Source organism: Mastigoproctus giganteus, chromosome 2 (genome assembly GCF_048544385.1).
Source record: "Mastigoproctus giganteus isolate SK-2022 chromosome 2, ASM4854438v1, whole genome shotgun sequence".
In the NCBI taxonomy this organism is placed as follows: domain Eukaryota; kingdom Metazoa; phylum Arthropoda; class Arachnida; order Uropygi; family Thelyphonidae; genus Mastigoproctus; species Mastigoproctus giganteus.
In genome coordinates, this window is record NC_143576.1 from 6,166,081 (window position 1) to 6,191,112 (window position 25,032).

Consider the following 25,032-nt stretch of genomic DNA (forward strand, 5'->3'; position numbering starts at 1 on the left):
AAAAAGTATCACAGCTTCATCAACTTGTGGAAATCTTCCTTTCTTAGGCCAAAACACTTGGTTGTTGCTTTGCACGAAAATATGGAATTGCAATCATTTCTCCAGTGACAAACATTTACTTCACTAATGTCAACCTGCAGCTCTATTTCCATGTTCTTTTACATACACAATAACTTTTCATTTCAATGCGGCTTCGTGGTGCAATATTTTTGACAACATTTTAATGTGCAATAAGGGATCAAAATGAATGAAATACAGTAACACCACTTCTTACGTACTTTCGAAGATACAAACAAAACTTCCTAGTTTTCGCTCAGTGAGCTCACTATAATGAAATAATCGTGGCTTCATATTTCAAAAGTGCGTGAAATTGTCCACGTCACTTTATTCTCCAATGGAATTGGAGACTGCGATATCAGTCAAACTTGGAGGCTGGGTTTCTGCATGAAAACAAAATGTGGGGTGCCGTGTGCAAAGTACGGAAAAATTTGAAAAAGAACTGATTGTAAGACGCCATTGATTCTAAGACACACCCCGTTTTTAGAGACGTTATATAAGGGGGGAAAAGTGCATCTTAGAATCGAAGAAATACAGTAAATAAATACAAGGAAAATTTATTAGGCTAAGATCACATAGTATGATAAGGTATAAAATGAATGTAATTGGATAAGTAAAAAATGTGAATGAATGCCAATCCCCTGGCTGACTGACAGTTGTTAGTTTATATGGTGGGGGGGGTTATATTATATTTAGAAAATTGAAGGGTTAGTGTGTTTAGGATTAAAGTTAGGATCAAATTTGATGATATTTGTCTATCCAGATGGTTGAGATGAATTAATCTTGTGTGGGATAGTACTCCAGGGTTGTACTATCCCACAAGGTAAATTCACCTGCATCAGCAGTTCTGCTCCTGAGAAGGTGGCTCTTGTCTGCCTAAAAGACGGCATTGTGGGGAAGGTCACCTAGGTGACAGTAGTCTGGTTTGGTGATAATAAGTCACATATAAATTGGAGCAGTAAGGAATTAAGGGCAAGTTGCTACAATGGATAAAAGAATGATTGAGTGGGAGAAGAGAGAGAGAGAGAGAATGGTTATCAATAGACACTGCTCTTCATGGACTAATGTTATTAATGGAGTCCCCTAGGGTTAAGTTTTGGGCCCATTATTGTTTTCGGTATTTATCAATGATATTGATGAAGGTATATCAGGGTCTAAGTTTGCAGAAGATGTAAAGATTGCCAGGGTTGTTAATGATAGTACACTATTCCAACAGGATATGGAAAAGTTGAGCAGATGGGCTGAGAGGGTGACAACTGAAGTTTAACATTGACAAGTGTAAAGTTTGTTATTTGGTTTTTAGGAGCATTAGCAACTAAGGCCATATTGCTCCCGGAATATGCGGTGGTTATTCCCTGACCTTTCTGCATCCTTCGTATTTGGTGGTGACGGGCTCGAACCCCGGTCTAATCAAGAGGCATGTGCTACGCACTGCTGCTCCTTCCCACCTGGCTACGCAGGCGCCAATGTAAAGTACTGCATATGGGTAGCAGTAATCCGAGAGTACCATATCAACTGGGTAATACTACAGTGCTCAAGGTAGTGGAGAATGAAAAGGACCTGGGGTAATTGTGCAGTCAGATATGAAGTTTTCTGAACATTGCAAAAAAGGCTGCAAGAGTAGCTCATGGTGTCTTGTCAATGATATACAGGAATTTTGCTGGCAGAGATAAGGGGGTGATTATCCCTTTGTATAAGGCAATGGTCGGGCCACACATTGAGTACTGTGTGCAGATCTGGAGGCCTCATTTTAGGAAGAATGTAGAGCTGCTGGAACAAGTACAGAGAAGGGCAACGAGATTGATGAATGGAACAAAGGGTCTGTGTTATCAAGAGAGGCTTAAGTTCTGCAAACTGCAACTTCTGGAGAGTTGGCGCCTGCAAGGTGATCTAATTGAGGTGTATAAGGCCTTGAATGGATTGAGAAAGCCTAATAATGATGGGATCCTTCCTGCTCAGATTACTTACCTGAGGGGATATATAAATTCAAGTTGAGGAAAGACAATTGTAGAATAGATGTGTGGAAATTTGCCTGTAGCCAGTGGGTGGTTGATAATTGGAACAAACTTCCATCTGTTGTAGTGGAGGTCAGCATCTTTAAGTTTAAGGCAGAACTAGACAAACATTTGGAGTGAATGGATGGATGGGTGAAATGTTTTTTTTTTTTTTTTTTTTATTCTGGCTGATGCTGTATAAACTTGCTTTCTTGCATCATACACCCTACTAATGCTATATTGTCTAATTTTATATTTGACATGATTAAAAGGGTTAGATTGTTATACCATTGGTGCTGTGTGTGTGTGTGTGGGAGGGGATGTTACCAAGCCAGGAAAGGAATTCCGTTACCCTGCCAGTCAAGAAATCGTGACTGGCAGCAGGTTATGTTAAGTAATAATTCGATCATAATCAGCCTACTGACTCGGTCAGCGTTTAATTTTAGAATGCTCAGTGAGCACACCTTCGCCTGTAGGTGAAGTCTTTCTTATCATATTGAACATATCCACACAGCAAAAGATGTGAAGCTTTTAACGGCACTCTGTATCCTGTATAAACAGGTATTCTTGTCAGGGGTCAAAACTAGTAGGTTTTGTAAGCAAAATACTTCTAGGTTGATGGTAATGGACACAGTTATACATTACATGTGTTCAGTCTTCAGTTCCACCACAGTCACACGGTGGTCTTTCTGTCAGACCCAAACTATAAAGCTTTGCATTTAGGGAGCCATGTCCGGTAATAAAAAAATTTGCATAAAAAGGACAGACAGAGCAGAGGAAGGGATTATGGTCTTAGTTAAGAAATATATTAAATTTAAGGCAGTCCATCCATTTTACATGGGAGGCCAGTGCAATGTTGAGTCAATTTAATGCAACATAAGCATTGGGAAAATGAAAATGAGAGTAGGATAGTGTTATGTGACTGTGATGATTATAATGAACAACTATACAGAGAGATGAGTGGAACAGTAAAGCAGAATGTCTTATAAAGGGGGATTTAAACTTAAACAGCACACAGTAAATATCACCAATTTTGGTCCAAGCACACAGTAAATATCACCAATTTCGGTCCAAGCACACAGTAAGTTGACATTTATTGTTGACACAGTAAGGTGATATTTACTGTGTGCATGCCAGCACACACTAAATATCACCGATTTCGGTCCAAGCACACAGTAAGTTGACATTAACCTGACTTTATTCCGTAATCTAAAGTTACTTTCATTAAACTTCATACTGTATTTTGTCTTTTTGAATTCAAACTTTCATTAATTTTTCCTTTAATAAGATTTAATTGGCATTATTTTAGCTTTTTAACTATTTTATATTTATATACTTATTTTTATTTATGTTAAATTTATTCCTCCGTTTTGGTCTCTGTCAGGTTGGCTGTGATGTATACGTTTCACACGTGTACATCATAACAGAAACAGAGACCCTGCTTATAGTGGTGGCTCCTACAGTTTTGGCTGACTACCCTCGGAAGAAGTAGTTAAAGCCCTAGGACCCACTACTTTAGGTACCATCATCGTCATTATTATTTTTATGTTAATTTAATTTAATTTCAGGTTATCTGCTTTTACCTTGCAGGCATTCTCAATTTTTCCATGGTAATTACAATTGACAGGTCAGCACCCCTACCCAATACATTGAAAATAAACATTTGTCTATATATATATATATATTTTTTTTTTTTTTTTTTATAAGAAAACATCAGTAGAAAATATTATTAATTAATGGTATATGGACCAGGGGCACTGCTATAATTATGCAGAAAGTACTCAATGACCATAATGGATACATAAGTTTTAGGTAGAGAAAGGCAAAGCACTAGCGTTACTACACTCATAATTACAGAGAACAAGGGGATAACAGAACAGAAATCGTGATTACAGAGAACAAAGAAGGGAGTGAAGATTAAAAGAAGTACCGTATTTCCCCATGTATAAGATGCACCCTTTTTCGAAAAATTTGGGGTCTAAAAACTGGGTGCACCTTATACAGTGGTTGTAGATTTTTTTTACTTGCATTTCCCGCTTTTTCATGCTTGTTGTCTTTGTGCTCATTGTTTCGCACTTGTTACCGGTATATTAGGTTACGTTTTTCCACGTTCTGCCCAGAAATGGCTCAAAAAAGATTTTCGTATAGTGCTGAATTCAAGTTAAAAGTGATCCAGTTTGCAAAAGTGAATGGAAATCCTGCTGCTGAGCATAAGTTTGGTCCTCCTCCAACTGAGAAAACAATCCGAGACTGGCTGCGGGAAGAAGAAACCCTACTGAAAACGCCATGGTAGAAGAAGGCCACGAAAGGCAAGTCAGCAAAATGGCTTGATTTAGAGAGGGAATTAAAGATACGGATTGAAGAGCAAAGGGCAATTGGAATTCCTGTGTCCACAAAGATGGTTCAGCATGAGGTAAGAAGAATTGCTGATGAAAAAGAAGTTACTGATTTCAGAGGAGGACACAGTTGGTGCTTCAGGTTCATGAAATAGAATGGACTAGCATGCGTACACACACCAGACTTGCCCAAAAGATGCCTGAAAGCTATGAGCAGAAGGTCTTTGAATTTCATCGTTTTGTCATTCAATGTCGGAAGACACATCAGTTTGAGTTGGGACAGATTGCAAATATGGACAAAGTCCCCCTTCAATTTGACGTCCCAAGTAACAGAACTGTTGATAAGAAGGGGGTGAAAACTGTAACTGTGAAGACAAATGGACATGAAAAGAGCCATTATACAGTTGTTCTAGCTTGTTGTGCCAATGGAACCAAGCTTCCTCCTATGCTGATTTTCAAACATTAAACAATGCCAAAAGAAGACATTCCTCGAGGAGTGATTGTCCATGTTCATGACAAGGGTTGGATGGATCAGGATGGGATGAAGATCTGGTTTGAGAAAGTTTGGAGCAGGAGACCAGGTGGGCTCTTACGCAAACCTGCCCTATTGGTGCTTGATCAGTTCAGGGTACACATAACAAAAAACACAAAGAAGATTGCTGCAGAGCAAAAAACAAAACTTGCCGTCATACCTGGAGGCTTGAATCCCAGCTCCAACCACTTGATGTCAGCATTAACAAACCCTTCAAAGCTGCCATGAGAGACGAATGGAACCAATGGATGAAGTCTTCTGGGAACAATTTGACACCAGCAGGAAGAGTGAAGAAACCAACTATAGGAGAAGTTTGTACCTGGGTGAAAAGATCCTGGGATAATATCAAGATTGAGATCGTTGTCAAGTCATTTAAGAAGTGTGGCATTTCAAATGCCATAGATGGAACTGAGGACAAGGCAATATATGAAGACAGTAATTCATCATCAGACACAGATGAGGACAAGCTAATGGATGGGGGGTTTTGACAGTGATGAGGAGTTGTATGAATTTTATGATGAATAAAACCTGAGTTCAATAACTTTATGTAATACATTTTTTTTTCAAATTTCGGACCCCAAAATTAAGGTGCGTCTTATACATGGGGAAATACGGTAATAAGAATTACTTAATGCTGTTCATTCTATGATTTCAGCGCCTTTATCTGGGCCCAGCCGCCAAAATCAAAGGAAAAAGTGGCAATAAGTAAGTAAAGCCTCTGTTTCTAACATTACTTACTTATTGTCGTTTTTTTCCTTTGATTTCAGCAGCTGGCCCGGTTTGTTTGTTTGTTTGTTTGTTATTTGGTTTTTAGGAGCATTAGCAACTGAGGCCATATTGCTCCGAGATATGCGGTGGTCATTCCCTGACCTTTCCGCATCCTCCGTATTTGGTGGTGACGGGCTCGAACCCCGGTCTAATCAAGAAGCGTGTGCTACGCACTGCTGCTCCTTCCCACCTGGCTACGGAGGCGCCATCAGCTGGCCCGGATAAAGGCACTGAAGTCATAGGATGAACAGCATTAAGTAATTCTTGTTACTTCTTTTAATCTTCACTCCTCTCTTTGTTCTCTGTAATTACGAGCGCAGTGACATTAGGCTTTGCCTTTCTCTACCGAACTTCATGTTCTCTACCTATAAACTTATATATATATATATATATATAGTGTCCGGGCTAGGGGTATCCAAAATTTAACGGCTTATAATGCGAGAACCACTCATTATTATATTTTATCGAACGAAAGTGCAGTCGATAGGAAATTTCTCCAAGATTTGTTTCGTCACACTATCAAGGTCACTAGTGCAGGTGTGTCACCAGTATTTGCGCAGCTCAAAAACTTAAAAAAAAAACACGGCTATTGCCTCGGTCAAGGTGTGGACGCGACAGCGGAAGGTGCAATGCATGCTTTGGTTAGCTGAATTTCAATTAGTTCTGCGTGTTCAGCGGCATGCACGAAAGGAATGGAATGTGGATCCTCCCACATCCAAATCCATTCTTCAGTGGAATAAGACTTTAAAAGAGATGGGAAGTTTGGTTTCACAAACTGGGAAACACCCAAAAAAGCGTGGCTGGTGAGACTGTGGATTGGGTTCATGAGTCATTCTCTAGGAGCCCATGTAAGTCAATTAGACTGGCTAGTAATGAACTGCAGATTCCTCATTCAACAGTTCATGACATTGTTCACAAATGTCCCTGTTTGTGTGTGTTCAAACTTCAACTTCTTCAACACCTTAAGCCAGATGATCACTGCTTAAGAGCTGATTTCACTGCTAAGATGATCCGCCGTATCGATGATAATCCCAATTATCTAGATCTGTTGTTATTCAGTGATGAATCAACCTTTCACATTTGCTGGAAAGTTAACAGACACAATTGCCACATTTGGGGGTACGAAGAATCCTCACCAAGTGATCGAAAATGACACACCAAAAGTCTGTCTGGTTAGGAGTGCACAAAAATGGTGTCATTGGTCCATTTTTTTTCATAGAGCCCACAGTGACGGGACACACTTACCTTGACATGCTGCAGATCTTTGCTGTTCCACAGCTTCTCCCAGGATTTAAGTTTCAGCAAGATGGTGCTCCACCACACTTCCATCGAGATGTTACCATGTTTTTGAATAATACTTTTCCTGGACGTTGGATCAGAAAAGGAGGCCCGAATGCCTGACCTCCTAAACCTCCGGATATGAATCCATTGGACTTTTTTGCATGGGGATTTATTAAAGACTCTGTGTACCAGAGAAAAGTTCAGGATTTGGACGATTTGAAACAGCATGTCATTGAAGCAGTTGCTCTAATAAAGCCTCAGATGCTGGAAAACACTTGGCAAGTGCTCGAGTATCGTTTTGACATCTGTCGAGCTGCAAAAGGTGCCCACATTGAACTTTACTGACCTTCATAAAAACTTGGTGAGTTACTCTGTACAATAACAAAAAAATTATTTTAATACACCTTATAGATGCTGAGATATGTGTGTATTTTTGGATACCTCTAGCCTGGACACCCTGTGTGCATGCATGCGTGTGTGTGTTTTAAATTCTGTACATCAGTCTTTTTTTTCCCCCTTTTTGATTAATAATATTTGTCTTTCATATAGGAAAGGAATGCATGCGTCTGTTTGAGGATATAATTTCTGGAATTAGTAGAAGTTCTGCTGAAGGCGACAAATGGACTGCACCTCATTCTGTGCTTAGTACTGATCCTCGAAGAAGAAGCTCTGTGTCTGAACGTGATAAAACTAAAGATGAACATGCACCATCATATTCGGTTGGAAATACTCCTGCCTTGTCAGACTTCGGTTATGTTTCTGAAAGTACCTATCAGACTTGTTCATCGGAGAAAAGCTTTTCCATTCTTTCTGATTACAGTGGTTATCAATCTAGCCACTCAACACCACTTAATTATGAAAGTAATTCTTATAAACCTAGTGGTTCTGTTTCTGGTCATACAACACCTGTTGGTAGAGGGCAGGCCACACATAACTGGGATTCCATCCAGCAAAAGTCATCAGGTTGGGAGAAAAAACAGTGGGGAGATAATTCTTCACCTTGGGATGGTAATACTTTGTCACCATCTTGGGAAAGTAATCGTAGTCAAAGACGATGCCAGGCAACACCTCCTACAACTCCAGTAATTCCAACACCCAAACAGAGTCCTGCACGTGAAAGCCTTGATTCAAGAATAGAACTGCTTCTAAAGCAGGCAGATGGAAAAGGACCAGGATTTTTGGATATAGGAACAGGCTTGGGAAGCCCTTTATTAGAGCGTGATGTTGGTACATCACCAAGTTTTAGTAAAGATAGGACGCTTATGAGACCTCCAGACGATCCATCATGGAGGTCAAAGGAACCATTTTTTCCTCCATTACCGTCAGGAGATTCTTCACCTCTTCCTCCTCTTCCAGAAAGTGATGAACCTCCTCCTCCTCCTCCAGAGGAAGAGGAAAATGGCCACGAACTCTTATCAACGCCACCATCCCCTTTTATGAGTTCATCAGAATATTATAAATGGGCTCAAATTACCAAAGATGTTGATAGTGGGAAGATTACCTCTTTATTTGAATATTTGCATAAACAAGCAGAAGAAGAGCCTACTACCGTATTAAAAGGTTTAAGGCTAGGAGACGTGCAGTGGAAAAGGGATAGTGATACTGGCAATAAAAAGCATGAAGTGGAACCTTGTCCACGAGATTCAAAGGCAGGTGATTCAACTCCAGTGAGGGATGAGCCTCCAGATGTTTTATTAGAGCCAGAAAATAAAACAGTAGAAAGTGATGATGATGACAGAATGTCACTGTCCTCTTTGAGTAGTGGAGATGAAAAGCTAGAAGTAGTTGAACCACCTCCAATAAATACTTCTCAGCTATCAGCAAATGCTACTGAAAATATGAGATTTGTACAACAGCAGATAAACACATCTGGATATCCCTCTATTTATGCTTCTCAGCCAGCAACCTCTTCCATGTTCTCAGTTTCTGCTTCTAGCCAATTCACAGCACCACCTCCACCACCACCTCCTCCTCCACCGCCACCTCCACCTCCTCCACCACCCCCACCACTCCCACCATCATCTGTTTCTTTTTCTACTCAAGGATTTACAGCATTTCCACCTCCTGTTCCTCCTTCTCCTGTCTCTCATCCTCCCATTCCACCCCCTCCTTCTGGATCTGTGCCATATTCTGGCCAAGGGCCTGGTTCTGGAATATATTCTGGCACAGGTTCTAGTCCATTTACCACACAAAATTCCATAGCAAATCTTTTCTCAACACCTCCTCCACCCCTTCCTCCTCCTCATTCACAAAATTCCAGTGCTGTGAGTTATCCATCAGTTAGCCAAGGTTCCGTGTCACCTGGATTGTCATCATCTTATATGTCTTCCGGCCCTTCTCATTCATCACGGACATCATATCATCCTATGTATCCTAGTGAACGTGTACAAATGATGGCTCGTATGGGTATTTGGAGGCCAGGTATGGGTTCCGGTGTTTGTGGACCAGAAAGGACCTGTGGTTCTGCTAGTGCACTTGGTTATCGGAGTTCACGATATTCACAAAGTTACTATTCACCAGGCCAGTATCCAAACCAAACATCTTGTTCTTCAGCTGTGTTTTCTGTGCCTCCACCTCCTTTACCTCAGAGACCTGCTTTATTACCATTTTTAAGCCAACGATCATCAAATTTTGAAGGACGATCACAAACATATGGCGGTTATTACGGGAACCAGTATGGACATCACCCACCTGCAAAGCTTTTTTTACAGCAGCATTATGAACCTGTTTGCAAGAAACCTGAAGATCCTAATGCCGCAACTATAGATGGAGTTCTTGATGCTGTTGTGAAAGAACTAAAACATGTTATGAAGAAAGATTTGTGTAAGAAAATGGTAGAGACATCAGCATTCAAGAGCTTTGAACAGTGGTGGGATGATCAGCAGAGGAGATTGAAGGTAAATGCTTGCTATGGTAATTGCATGCTTTGGTTCAGTAAATTGAATTTATTACAAGAAATTCTGATATGATAGTTCATTCACTCATTTTTAAAGGGCTGTTATATTCTGCACACTTATAAAATACTGTGTGCAAGATATAACTTATTGCTTACAAGCACCTAAAATACAGAAATTATTAGTTTTGATAAGCACATGTTAAGTTATTATTATTAAATACATTCATGTTTAATACTAATATGATACATATAAAGTTCTTGGAATTGCGTATTAAATGTTACGAAACCTTGATGTAGTAACACTCAGTGTTCTCTTTGAGTACAAAGGGTACTAGGAAAGTTTTGCAATACATCTTTGTTTATTTAATTTTTTCAAAGTAATTTCCTCTACATTCAGTACACCTCTCCATCCTCCGAAACCAATCTTTAAACCAGTTCTGCCAAGTTTCACTAGGGAGTAAAGCACACTCGTTGTCCCAAGCCCGTAGAAGGTCCTCATCACTGGAAAACCGCCTCCCTTTTAGCTTCATTTTCACATGCGGGAACAGTGCAAAGTCGCAGGGAGCAAGGTCTGGCCTGTAGGGAGGGTGCTCGAGAAGTTTCAGTCCTGTCGTGGTCAAATATTCGGTGCAGGCTTTGGCGCGGTGAGCTGCAGCATTATCGTGATGGAGGTACCAGGTGTCCATTCTTGACTTTGGCCGCAGGTTCTTCATAGATCCAATGACTTTAGGCAGGCATTGTTCAGTATACCACTTAGCTGTGACTGTCTTCTGCGTGTCCAAAACGACACGTTCCACAATTCCACTCGATTTGAAAAATACAGCTATCATTTTCTTCTTTACAGATCGGGATTTTCTGACAATTACGGGTGTGTCGTCATCATCAAAGACCCAAACTTTGTTTTGAGCCTTGGTCGGCAGATCGTAATAGTACAGCCAAGTCTCGTCACCTGTCACGATGTTGTTCACATACCGAGATTGTCCCTTATCAAACTTTTTTAACATCTCCCGGCACCAAGTCACACGTCGTGTCATCTGCTCTTCAGTCAGTTGATGCGGCACCCAGAGAGAACAAAGTTTCTTCACGTGCAAATGATCTTGCAGAATCGAACGAATTGCTGGTGCATTTAGGCCCAAAGTATCCTCTATCTGTTGGTAGGTCACTCGCCTGTTTTCGCCAAGCATTTTCCTCACAGCAGTAACGTTTTCCTCCGTAACCGACGTTCGTGGCCTTCCCGGCCTCTCAGAATCCTCCAGAGTGAAATTTCCCCTTTGGAATTCTCTATACCACCTGAATATCGTTGTACGATGTGGACAATCATCATCTAGTGCAAGAGTCATTTCTTCTAAGCACTGGTCTATGGTTAAACCAAGCATAAAATTATACCGCAAAACTGTCCTTATCTCATTTCGTGACCACGATGCCATCGCAAGCACTTTACACTCTCACTACTAATGAATAACTGAGCCCATCGACTTGGCGCGGCGGCTACTATGCACGTATGAACATGTCTCAACATGCAGCAACAAGCAGCTTCCTGTGATTCATTGTTGCGTCATATTGCAAAACTTTCCTAGTACCCTTTGTATTAATGCACATTAGCCACCATTGGTTCAGTTGCCGGTGGCAATTGCACAGTGAGAAGTTATACAAAGAAGGGATGGTGTGGATGTGATATTGCTCTTGTTGCACAAGCAATGAGTGGTGTGTGTGTGTGTGTGTGGGCTCATTATCATACAACTTTCAATCTTTTGCTATGAATAAAGAAAGATAAAATTCAACAAAAGCATTTTGAATGTTTTTTCTGAATTACATCTTTTCTTATTCATAGTTGCACATTATGGAATGAATTCATAATATACAATATCACTATTGTTAAAAAAACCTAATATTATTTTTCATTTTGATGTGCCTTGCTGAAATTTTTTTTTAATTGTGCTAAAATCGAAGACAGTATATCAAAATTAATTCTTCACGCTTTGTGTGATGTAGAGAAAACAGTCTCATCCCTGGTGACAATGAAGATGCCATCTAGAAACAGTGGATTGTTATCAGAGGCACCACATGCTGACCAACCCATTGCATCTTCAGTTCCTCACTTTAAGATTCCCTGAGGACATCCATGTGAAATGTTTAAACTTAAGTTTATCAGTAGTCACAAAGAATTTTGATATGAGAGTTGTTTGGTTGTTTCAATTTTTTTGGGTTTACAACCAATTAAAGGTCTTCCAGTGTAGTCATTATCTGGTAAGCTGTCTTGTTGCTATTCAAAAAGAGTAGAACACAAGACAGGGAAACTTTTCCATAAACTATGTGCATCATTTTTAGTGTTTTCAGAAGCAGATTTCAGTATGCATTGGTGAAATTTGAAATTCGTTAAAAAAAATGAATCCATTTCAAACAGACAGCAGTAAAATATACCGAATGATCAACAACCTTCTGTGTACATGTTGGTACAGATTGAAACTTGCAATACGATAACTAAAAATTGCAGTGCTGTGTGCCCTGGGAACTTCTTGACTGTACAATGTACTAATGAGAGATTAATATTAGTGTATCATATCTTGTTACTCATTCCGGGTTTGGTTTTCCAGCTTGGACAACATTCAAATCAGCCTCTTAACATACATTTGTATAGACAATACCACTATAAAGATCATTTAGGACAGTATGAATTTGACATGTTGTGCAAAGAGTAGGCAACGTGCCAAGGCCACCTGGTATGTAAAGTCAGTGAAATATATCTTTCATTCAAAGATAAGTTTAATACTTATCTTTAAATGAAAGGGAGTCCTCATGGAACAAGCAAATATAAGGTTGTGTATTTATCTCTCATTAAAAGATAAGTTTTAGTGGTGAATGACAGGCAACATGGGACCCTAGGAGAACTAAGATCCCTTTGTTGCCTATCATTAACCATGAGGAGGTGGAGTGGGCATAGGGTGTAAGTAAAGTCTCTGGCTGAGACAAACTCTGGCATCACTGGAGCTTGCAAGGGTTGGTTTCCTAGAGGTGGGTGGGGGTCACTGGAGGTCTTTATTGAAAAAGGAGCATGGGGTAATGGTTCAAGTTGGGACAAAGGTAAACATAAAGGAGGTAAGGAGATATCCACCAGGAAACAGGAAGTTAAAGGAACAGATGGGGCATCCCCGTGGGTTCCATCCTCCACGAGAGGGGGAGGAACTGTTAAGAACAGGGAAAGGTTTAGGGTGGTAGGGTCCACCTGTTAAAAAGTAGGGATGGGAAGGATGGTAGTAGGTTTAAGGGGAAATAACGTTATAGGGTTAGGGTGCCCTATGGGAAGGGTGATTCCCACTATGGTTGTCAGTATATTGAAATAAATTTTACACTTGTTAGACCAGCTGCAGTGTCAGCAGATCCTACACCATGCTGTATGCCACCGAGGGTGGATAGTGTTTGTGTAGTAGCTTCTGTAATTCTGTAGCTACTGGGATATCCCTGAACTCTGCCATCATGGGTGTAGGTTTCTGGATGCAGGCTATGTCTGTTCTTCCAAGACCAGCTTTAACTGGCTGGCCACAGTGAAGGCTCTCTGGGCAGTTAGCTGAAGGAATCTCAAGGCTTTTAGGTTGTATCCATAATCAATATTTTACTTGTTGTTTGACAGCCTTCATATATATTGGGCACTTTGGCCATTCTTCATATATATTGGGCACTTTGGCCATTCTTCATATATATTGGGCACATTGGGAACAATTCTAAGCTAACCCAGCGGATTTACAGTTGGAACATTTGGTTTATTGTGACTTCTTGTACCGATTGTAATCATGCCCTTAAATTGCACAATGACCATGTATTCTTTTTGGTACAGGAAATTCTTGCACTCGGGTATAAGGAAATGTTCCCCATGCTATTGGCTTGCCCCATCCTGTGTAGATTCTCTGTTGTTTTGATATTATTTGCCACACTCTGGAGGAACGTTCTGCAATCCACTTACACAATTGTGTGGATCTAGATTTGGTATTGTATTTTAATACATAAATTCTGTTTTCATTTCATCTTTTGTCAGATACTCTTGTAATTTTTTTTCACACACATCTGTTGTGATTTCATCCTTTCTTTTTAACTTGTCTAGATCAGAAATCAGTGTATTAGGGCCCCTAGATTTTGGCTTAACTGTTTATAAACCCAAAGCAATGACCATTGGATTATTCATAATGTTTTCAGCATATGGTTTAGTTGCAGTCTCTATAATTATTCCAGCTTGCCTTGTTTTTCTGAGTCCCTTGATTTCTATGTTCTTGCATTGCCTCTCTAGTTTAGTTGTGAAGGCTTGCTTTGACAGCTTTGCTGGATTTGAAGTTACTGCCTTCAGTTGGTTTAATAGTCATTACACTTTTTTGTTGTCCCCAGTGTAGTCATTGGTTTTGGATTTAATTTGTTATTTTTCAGGACAATGTTTCTTCATTGGTTTTAGATTTAATTTGTTATTTTTCAGGACAATGTTTCTTCATTGGTTTTAGATTTAATTTGTTATTTTTCAGGATGTTGGCATAGGTTTGGGATTGTTGACACTATTGCCCACTTGGTCTCTTTAATTTGCATTTTTGTCTTTAAAATTTGATTTTCAATGTACAGTCAGTGATATGCTCTCTGTCCTACTTGATAATCTACTTCCTAGTAGTAACTGTTATTCTTGATTGAGTTGTCATAAGATTAAGTTTTACTCTTGCAGTGATTATTTTATCCACAACAGAGCCAGCTGCCTGGATAGCTTTGTCTAATTCCTCTGAGGTTTCGCCTTGTTCCTCCTTGTTGATATTTACAATATCTTGTGTAGATCACTCACTGTGAGGCAATTCTGTTCTTGAATGATTTTTAATTCACTCATTTGCTGGACCAGGAGCTTGGTCCTTGCCTATTGTATTCATTGTTTGGATTTTGTTGAGATTTGTTGTCCTTATTTTTTTGATCTCTTTAATCTGGCCACAGGGTTGGGATCCTGTGTTTCAGAGTCAGAAGCGATCATTTTCTTGTCATATTTTTTGGGCAGTGAGCTGTCTTTCGACTTATAATGGAAGGAAGCTTTAGATAATATTGTCCTAGTATCCAATTTGATTGGATACTATGACATGGTCACAAAGGAACTGGATGCAAAAAATAATTTTGATATCATATAGATATCAAAATTTTGACAATACTGTTGAAATTGTTTACACCAAGCACTGACTTGACCAACTTATTCATGGGAAACATTTAATGCATTAACTAAACAGCTGATGGATATTCTTGTAGTAACCGAACACTTCCAAGAAGCAACACTCAAATGTTATAAATTTAAGTAAGCATTGCTGCTGTGTAATAATGGCTTTTGAACAAAAATTTTTGCACGGTAATATTTTAAATTTGGAACAAAAATAATTTAACAATAGTATTATGATCATATTTTGTTATAATATGTACTCACCAAAAATATTCTTCAATAATTTATAATTATGTTTAGGTAATATTTAATTGTTACAAATTTTCTCAGGCCTTCACGAAACCCCTGCAAGTTATTTGAGGAACTCTGAGGTTCCATGGAACACAGTTTAAGAAGCACTGATAAAAGGTAATTTAGGCTGCACCTTGAGTACTGGTCTGGAAGCCTCTTTTTGGTTCTGCTGAAATGGGTGCAGAGAAGAACAACAAGATTAATGATGGGAATAAAATGCTGCTCTTACTAGGAAAGGTTTCATTTCTTTAAATTGCAGTTGTTTGGAGACTAGACACCAGCAAGGAGATCTGATTGGGCTGTTTAAGGCTTTGAATGGATTAAGTAAGCTCAGTGCTGGTGTGGACTCCTTCCTCTACTCCCACCTGGTGTTGTAGAAGTGGGCAGTGTTAATGAATTCCAGGAAGAACCAAACTAAATATTAGAAGTGATGGACCGGTGATATGGGAAGGTTTTTTTTTTTTTTTTTTTTTTTTCCCCTTTTGGCTGATGTATAAGCTTTTTCTTGTGCATACCTTTTCCGCTGCTAATACTAATTCCTTTTTTATTTAAGTCTAGATTAAATTGCATCTTATTGGACTGAAAATAGGAGAGATGAAAATTGGGGCATGTATCTCAGGTGGTTTTTGAAACTTCATAATAGTCTCTTTTTGTTTGTATTTTTTTTAGCTGCCAGAATTTTCAGCTTTTCTAGATTTAATTGTCAATTAAATATAGTGTATTAAGCTGTTCTTAAACTACTCTACATTAAGTATCTTACCGATACCCATCATCAGACCACGCTGTTTGGGGAACAAAAATAGAAAGGGTTACAAATTGAATACAATTATCAATATTACAATTACCATTATTATATATATTACAATTATGATTTGCAAATAAACAATTTTAAATTTGGATTATTGTTACAATAGAACAAGATATTAAATTAGATAAATACAAAGAGATTAAATTCTTACCTACTGACAGACTGCTTTTGCCGGTGCTCTCAGAAACCTGATGCGCATACAGGCAAGAGGCCTGCCAGCAGTTAATTTATATTAACTGCTGACAGGCTCTTCTTGCATCGGCAAGAGGAGTCTGTCAGCAGGTAAGAATTTAATCTCTTTGCCAGCAGTTAATATAGTTTAACAGCTGGCAGGCCTCTTGTCTGTATGCACATCAGGTTTCTGGGAGCATTGGCAAGAGATAAGAATTTAATCTCTTTGTATTTACCTAATTTAATAACTGCTTCTATTGTAATAATAATCCAAACTTTGAATTGTTTATATGCTAATTGTAATATTCATAATATTGGTATTTATAATCGTAATATTAGTAATTGTATTCAATTTGTAATTTTTAGCCCTTCCTATTTTTTTTCCCCAACAGCATGGTCTGATGATGGGTATCGGTAATATACCTGAAACACCTTAATGTATAGTAGTTTTGGGCGAATAGCTTAATAAACTACATTATTCATCTCACATGGTATAAGAGTGGTATTATATTTAGTAATAATCTTAATGGAAAACAACCACGTAATGTCCTTCCCTAACTATATTAATTGTCAATCTTTTGTTATAGCTCTACATTTTTTACAAGTTTACTTATAAAAAATGTACTTTATAAGTTTTCTGTATTTCAGTCAAGTTATATTTTATAAATTTGGACTTAATGTACACTGATTTCAGCATACATCAGCACACTGATGTATGCTGAAATCCATTAGTTATCTTTGGTTCTGCTTATGCTTATTGTTATTGAAATCAATTTTTATTGATCAAAAATTTTGTGTATCCGTCATCTAAGGATCCTAGGTAGTAGGGTATTTGTGTGATATTAAGGGTAAACAGGCAAGAAAATGAAAGATGCTTTTTCACAATATATTGTATTTGTTAGAAACCTTAATCATGTGAATTTGGAGTTAATGTTATGACCAATTTATGGTGACTTTGGTCCAACATCCTTAATCACTTATGAGCAGTTGTTGGTGTAAGTTATTAACATCTGTGAATGAATATGAACCTATAGTTTGTAAGGCATTACATATGTGATGACATCTCAGAAAATTGTGCTTGGAAAAATCTAAATCCATCTAAGTTGATGAGAGTTCTACATATCCTGCAGGTGCATTGCTAATTTGCTCACCATGTTTATAAGGGCCTATGTGCAATCGTCATCCTAGTCAGGAATTGTTCAGATCTTCGTTATTTGTTTCCAAGGAATTTAATTTAGATTGGAGTGGATAGGCTCCTGAAATGATAATGGGGTTGCCCATTATCTTATTCAGCAGCATGAACAGCCAGTACAGAAAATTAATACTATTCACCAACCAGTGGATAGTACGCTGCTCCCCGGATATAACAGCATTGTTTATACTGTGGATTCAGATATACCGCAGGTCTTACTTCCTGATACTGTCTTTGGAAAAAAATTCTGGGAAAAATATTAACGTTCTTTTGTAAACCTTGCACTGCAGGAGGCTTCCCCACTCAAATGACCGTGTTTACGAGAGAAGGACAAAGCAGGGAGATTCTCGGAAATCCCAGGGACCTTTCACCTTCCCACAGAGTTAAGTAGAAAGAATGTTTATCAAACAAAGAAAATTTGCTAATCTTCTTCAAGGTCACTAACCACTACACCCATAGCTTGAGTCACGCGATTTGCTTATCTTCTCCAAAACAAAAGAAGGGTTTTCCTGAAAATGAGTCAGATGGGAGCAGTGCATTCGAATAATATGAGGTTGTTTTAGCTTCTGTAGTTAATGTCGATTGTCTTTCCTGGCGTAACGATTGTCGCTGCAAAAAAAAAAGGCGATCCGTAGTTTGAAACCTACCTGTGTGCCAGTTGTGTTTTTTTGTGATTGTTCGATATGTATTGGTGATTTTTTTTACATTTTTGCGAGCTTTACAGACATAGCTATTGTTCATAATAAATTAAAATTTATTTCTGGGATTATGGTGAACGTTAATAAAAGAAAGTCGTACACCATCAAGGAAAAGCCGACTATAATCAAAGAAGTGAAAAGTGGTTTCTCGAAAAGCCCAAATAAAAGGGGAGTTGGGTAATCCAGAGGGAACAATATGAGGATGGATTACAGAAGAAGGAAGACTATGTTCCTTCTTGGATAAGTTGGGAAAAATCCCAGAACTGGAAAGGAAAAAATCAAGACTGCAAAAACGAGACAGTGGGTTTATACATGTGGTTCGTTCAGAAATGCAGTTTAGGATGTCCACTGTCATCTCCCATTCTGAAGATGCAAGTGGAGAAATTTTTTCAAGACTTTTTTTTTATGAAAACCCAAAACATGAGAGGTATTAGAAACTATAGTACTTAGTACTTGTAAAATAATAAGAGGACTTTACCTCAACATAGTACGTAGAACACTTCTGTGTGATACTCTCCAGAAATTAAAACGAAAAAATCGAAAACTTTTACATTAAAGTAAAAAATAAATAATTAAAAGCCAATTTAACGCAATTAAAAATCATTTTAACGCAATTAAAAATAATCTAACGAAAATATTCAAAACGATTTTCCTTCCTGAAGCTGACAATGCTTTTCGACCGTGATCACAGGAATGAAACTTACCGAATAGGGTTGAACCTGAAACTTAAATAGTGATTATTTGTCTTCGGGATGCACGTAAAGGTCCACGCATCGGAGATCAAATATGGCCGTCGAACATTAACAGAATTCTCGTGTAATTTAATTTCTACAGTTTCTGCAATTAATAGGCGCATATAATTACGTTGAACATTAAGTATTTTGGCCTCGTTAAATAAAAAAAGTATGTTTTTCATTAATGCCATGAAACGCTAATTGTGACACTACTGAACAAGAAGCATGAACTGAGGCTTCATGGTTGATTTACACGAATATTCAGAGAAAATCGCGTCGAACCTTGGTAAGAAGAGTCACAATCACCGCAAGAAGTGTTGTATACCAGATCATTAATTTGTGTTGGGAAAGCAGAAAGAACCGAGCGATTGTTCAGTATAGTGTGTAACTTCCGTATTGACCTGGCCACAATTTTAAATTCGGTATCTTTAAAGAATCTATTAAGCTGTTTGTGCCACTGTTCAACATATGGGACAGAAATAAAGTATTTTTTGATATTACTATTGTTGTTTGGTGTAGTATTTTGTATCCTATCCTTAGCCTGTACCCTAATTCGGTTTATTGTGGCAAGGGGATAACCTCTGTTTAAGAACCTGCTAGTTAATATTTGTATTTCTGAGCCCAAAGCAGATTCCGTCGCTGAATATTTATAGGCATTTAGAAATTGATTAAAGATAATCAATCTTTTGTAGGTGAACGGGTGATAGCTATTATAATGTAAAAGCATACCGGTGTTAGTAGGTTTTCGATAGATGCTAAATTGGATTTTATTTGAGTCCCGAGTAAGCATGAAATTTAGATATCTGATAGATTTCTGACATTAAGCCACTCAGGCTCAAACCCATTGGCAATCCAAAAATTTGTTTGAACATCTTGTCTCGAACGGTGATATAGTTGGCCTCAACTAACAGTTTAATTAAGTGAAAATTTCCTTAATAGGTAGCTTCATATAATTAATCGGTGTCAAGTTTTTATTTAACACATCCCAAATAATATCTAATGTGTATTCAACGTTTACATTCGTATATAACGAGATAAGTGAAAATAAATTGTCATTGTAGACAAGTCTAGTCTTTAAGATTATTAAATAATGTATCGTAGTTCTTAATCCCAAATTGTATTACCTGTCTAAAGGATTTTATAATGCTATATACATGTGTGGCTAAGGGTGAAAATGCCGAGTTCCTGTAGGAAACAATAAGTCAAATAGGAAATCCAGTCTTGTGTAAATTTACCTGACCGAAAAGTGCAGGAATATTGTATGTTCTGGCCTTCAATTCCTTTAATTGAGCCATAGTAATGTAGTCGTTTTTTCAATACATGGTTAACGTTTTATTGTATTGATTGACCAAATTAGTGAACAGTGCTGGGTCTACTTCAAGATAAGTGGAGATATCTGAAAAAACTGAATCTAACTTATTAATATAATCAGGTTTATCTAGTATTACTACTGTATCTCCTTTATATGCTCTCTGTATAATAATGTCCTTATAAATAATGTATAATAATGATGGCCTTATATCCGCGAAGTTCTCGTAAAGCTGAATTGTCATGTGTATTCAATATAGGAAGTCGCGTTTCTTTTGTGTTATTCATTACTTGGTTCACTTGTTGATTAAATAAATCTCTTTGTGGAACATTATGAAGTCCAAATTCAATATCAATTACACATTGTTTTTTAGGTAATTTTCGAGGTGGTAAATTCTAATTTAGTCCTTTGGATAAAAGTGAAATCTGGTCCTGCGATAGCGTACACAAGGAAAGATTTGTAATCTGTTGATATGTTGGTTCGTTGAATACTGGGTGAGAGGGTGTTCGTGAACTAGCTGACATATTTTGTGGTAGTACGTTGGTGTCTCGTAGAGTTGGTGTCTCGTAGTTGGTGACAACCAACTCTACGTTCAGCTTTACGAGAACTTCGGGGATATAAGGACATTATTATACAGAGGGCAGATAAAGGAGATACAGTGGTAGTACTAGATAAACCTGATTATATTAATAAATTAGATTCAGATACCTCCACTTATCTTGAAGTAGACCCGGCACTGTTTACCAATTTTGTCAATCAATACAATAAAGCATTAACCACATGTCGAAAAACCGACTACATTACTATGCACAGTTAAAGGAATTGAAGGCCAGAACATACAATATTCCTGCACTTTTCAGTCAGGTAAAATTACACAAGACTGGATTTCCTATTCGACCTATTGTTTCCTACAGGAACTCGGCGTTTTCATCCTTACCACACATGTGTGTAGCATTATAAAACCCTCTAGACAGGTAATACAATTTGGGATTAAGAACTATGATACATTATTTAATAATCTTAAAGACTAGACTTGGCGACAATGACAATTTATTTTCACTAGATGTTATCTCGTTATATACGAATGTAAACGTTGAATACACATTAGATATTATTTGGGATATGTTAAATAAAAACTCGAAGCTACCTATTAAGGAAATTTTTCACTTAATTAAACTGTTAGTTGAGGCAAATTATATCACCTTTTGAGACAAGGTGTTCAAACAAATTTTTGGATTGCCAGTGGGTTTGAGCCCGAGCGGCTTAATGTCAGAGATCTATCTCTCAACGATTGAGCATATACATTTGACACCTTTCCGACTCCGTGTCACATACTATAGGAGGTATTTAGATGATGTTCTAGTTATTACTGATAGTAGTACTATACAATACATTTTACATTCGTTTAATAATATTCACTCTAGACTCAAATTTACATTGGAAAGGGAGGATACGGATAAAAAGTCATTAAACTTTCTAAATTTCGTGCTTACTCGGGACTTGAATAAAATCCAATTTAGCATCTATCGAAACCTACAAACACCAGTATGCTACTACATTATAATAGCTATCTCCCGTTCACCTACAAAAGATCAATTATCTTTAATCAATTTCTAAATGCCTATAAATATTCAACGACGGAATCTGCTTTGGGTTCAGAAATACAAATATTAACTAGCAGGTTCTTAAACAGGGGTTATCCCCTTGCCACAATAAACTGAATTAGGGTACAAGCTAGGGATAGGATACAAAATACTACACCAACCAACAATAGTAAAATCAAAAAATACTTGATTTCTGTCCCATATGTTGAACAGTGGCACAAACAGCTTAATAGATTCTTTAAAGATACTGAATTTAAAATTGTGGGCAAGCCAATACGGAAATTACACATTATACTGAACAATCGCTCGGTTCTTTCCGCATTCGCAACACAAATTAATGATCTTGATGATGAAATTAATGATCGTGCGTATGATTGTTTGGGTCGGGTTATTTACACGCTCTGCTTACTTCAATTGTTTTAGTTTCTTAAACTAGTGTAACCATCTTAATTTTCATCTAATGTCTTAGATCTATATTCACAGTTTGTGAGGAGTGAGTATCGAAGTGCTTTTTGCTACTATTTCGTCCAGTAATTTCGGATTTCCTGGCAGAATTGCTAAAGTTGAATCGGTTCTTGTTGTTCGCCATTGTGAGTAGTGTGTATTCATTTACACGTTGGAGCCCACATACTGCGAAAAGTAAGCAGTCAGCTCTTCACCACCCTACTTAATCCTAGCCTGAAGGAACATTCCTTAGTCAGTAAGTACTCTGCTTTTACTTTGTCAGCAACCCTGCTCGAGCTGCGAAAAACTTTCCGACTGCCTAATAAAATGTTCATCATTATCATGCCAGCTTCTTTTTTGCAATTTTTGTAGTGCCATTAAAGATCTAAAACAGACTGCACAACTTAGGAAATCAAAATGGAGATGTGCACTCTGCTGCAAGCAAAATAGGGATTCGTCAGATACAGCTGACATATTGGCTGCTCCCTTAGTGCACTTGCCTTCCTCCCCCACAGTCTCTCCCTCTAGAATGCTGAATGTTGTTAATGACGTCACCACACATATCAATTCCACTCTCAGTGAACCGGCTACGAACAGCAAGCTTTTGCCTGGGGTTAATGATAATTTTTCTCAAACGGAATCACAGGCTCAAGTCAGCTGCGCTGGGTTCGAGCCCGTGACCACCAAATACGGAGGATGCGGAAAGGTCAGGAATGACCACCGCATATCCCCGGAGCAATATGGCCTTAGTTGCTAATGCTCTTAAAAACCAAATAACAACAAAGTAACATCAGCTGCGCTTTTTGCGGGTGTAACACTGAGAAACATGAAACTATTGAAGGCATTCTAAGAAAACTGTATTGAAAAAATAGCTCGCTAAAGGAACGTCTGAGCCAGATTGAAGATTATTAACGAAAGCCCTTGAGCCTACTACTAGGTCTCTTGCCCGTGAACACTAGGCTCCCTTGTCCTGGCAAACTGGAACGCCCATCTCCCACACCTGAGTCATCGCTACTATCCGAAACGGATATAGTTACACTCTCTATAGACACAGCGCCTATAGCGCCATTCTAAAATCATCGAAACGGAACTCTGACATTGCAGGCATGAATGGAGCACAGCAAGGCCAGATGCCCGGACCTCAACCGATGCAATCATCCCCCATGCCAGAAACGGCAAAACCACCTTGATTGGCACAAGAGTAGTTGATATTAGCCTCAGAATATGAGATCGCCAAGCCACCAGCAATATTCACGCAAATATCTTCATTAGCAGGCTGGATCCGTTGACAAAAGTTGAAGAAATTCAGGCACTGTTGATGGAACTAGGCATACCTGGTAAGCCTTTCAAAATCAATACCAAGCATCCATCTTATGCTTCCTTTAGGATTCAGATTGATGGGCCTAATTACCAACAATACCTCAATGCCGAATACTGGTCCAGAGGTCTGTTGGTAATGCCATACTATGGGACACCAAAGACCAAGAACTTATCAAGCCCGAACCCCCATTCCACACCAGCATAGCTACCTGTCCTCTCTAGTGGAGTCTCCCAAATTATATATGAGAGCGGGTGCAACTTATGGATGTCTAACCTGGAGATGACGAGCGAACATTGGACCGGTCGCATTCCAGTTAGAATATCCAGTAAGAGGGCACATCGAACGCAACATCGATCCCGGGATGAGATTTCAGATCATTATGTGAAAAGCAAATACTGTTCCAAGAGTAATCTCATCATAGTACAACCTTCTGTCGAAGTAAAAATTCGATGTTTTCTACGAAATATCAGGAGTGTCAAACAAACTAGATGGCCTACTTGATTTGCTTTCCTGCACAGAGTACGACTTTGTCATTCTGATTGAAACCTGGTTCAGAGATGAAATGGAAATTGCTGCCATCACCTCAAATCTTGGCTATCACACGCTGGCTGCTAATGGAATTGGGAGACGAGGTGGCGGTGTAGCAATCTGTCAAAGGAATTCACTCCCCCTGATTAAGGCATCCACTTATCCAGGAGGTGACATAGAAGCTGTTCTTGAAATCTACTGAATTGCTGGTTTGTCGATTTCTGTGTGCGCCGTTTATTTCCCTCCACCGGTTTCTGAGGATTCTGTCCTTAATCTGACAGCAAGTCTGTCATCCACAATCAATCATCGGCAAAAGCTCATCATCCTCGGAGACTTTAACCTTCCACTGCCAGCCACAAAGAAGCTCCTAGATACCCTGTCATTGAACATGTTGGAAATGGGCATTGGTCTTATTCATGTTCCTCTCTCACACAGCGATGCCACCCTGCAGCGCATCTTCTCAAACTGTTTAGTAACTGACCATAACTGAACTTCCTCCCGTCCGATCACGTTCTGATTGCTGCTATGATATCCCTGCAGCCACCTAAGAATGAAAGTACAGTCAGTCCTCGTATAACACGTGTTTACACTACACGAATTCGATCATACACGATTTATAAATAGGGGAACGATATCTTATATAACACGAACCGAATTCGCTTATGCATGATTCGCCTTTGTGTTTACAAGAAACGGCAGTCAAACGCAGAATCACCCCAACCGAACGCAACACGATAGCATTCATTTATCCCTCGCCGCTCCCACCTTCATATGAAGGTGGGAGCGGTGAGAGAAAAAACATAAATACATTTTCAGAATCTTCTCTTCATATGAAGAGAAGATTCTGAAAATGTATTTAAGTTTTTTATATCAGTGAAGGGGAAACACATTTCACCATAATAAC

At 38.6% G+C, this 25,032-nt stretch overlaps 1 protein-coding gene across 1 annotated transcript in view; it reads left to right on the top strand.

The window, feature by feature from the left end:
- Nucleotides 1-25,032, top strand: part of Set1 (SET domain containing 1) — a 334,241-nt gene that overhangs the window by 116,413 nt on the left and 192,796 nt on the right. Inside the window, 1 exon segment of the mRNA XM_090389307.1 lies at nucleotides 7,518-9,865. Within this exon segment, the coding sequence (XP_090245433.1) occupies nucleotides 7,518-9,865 (2,348 nt within the window).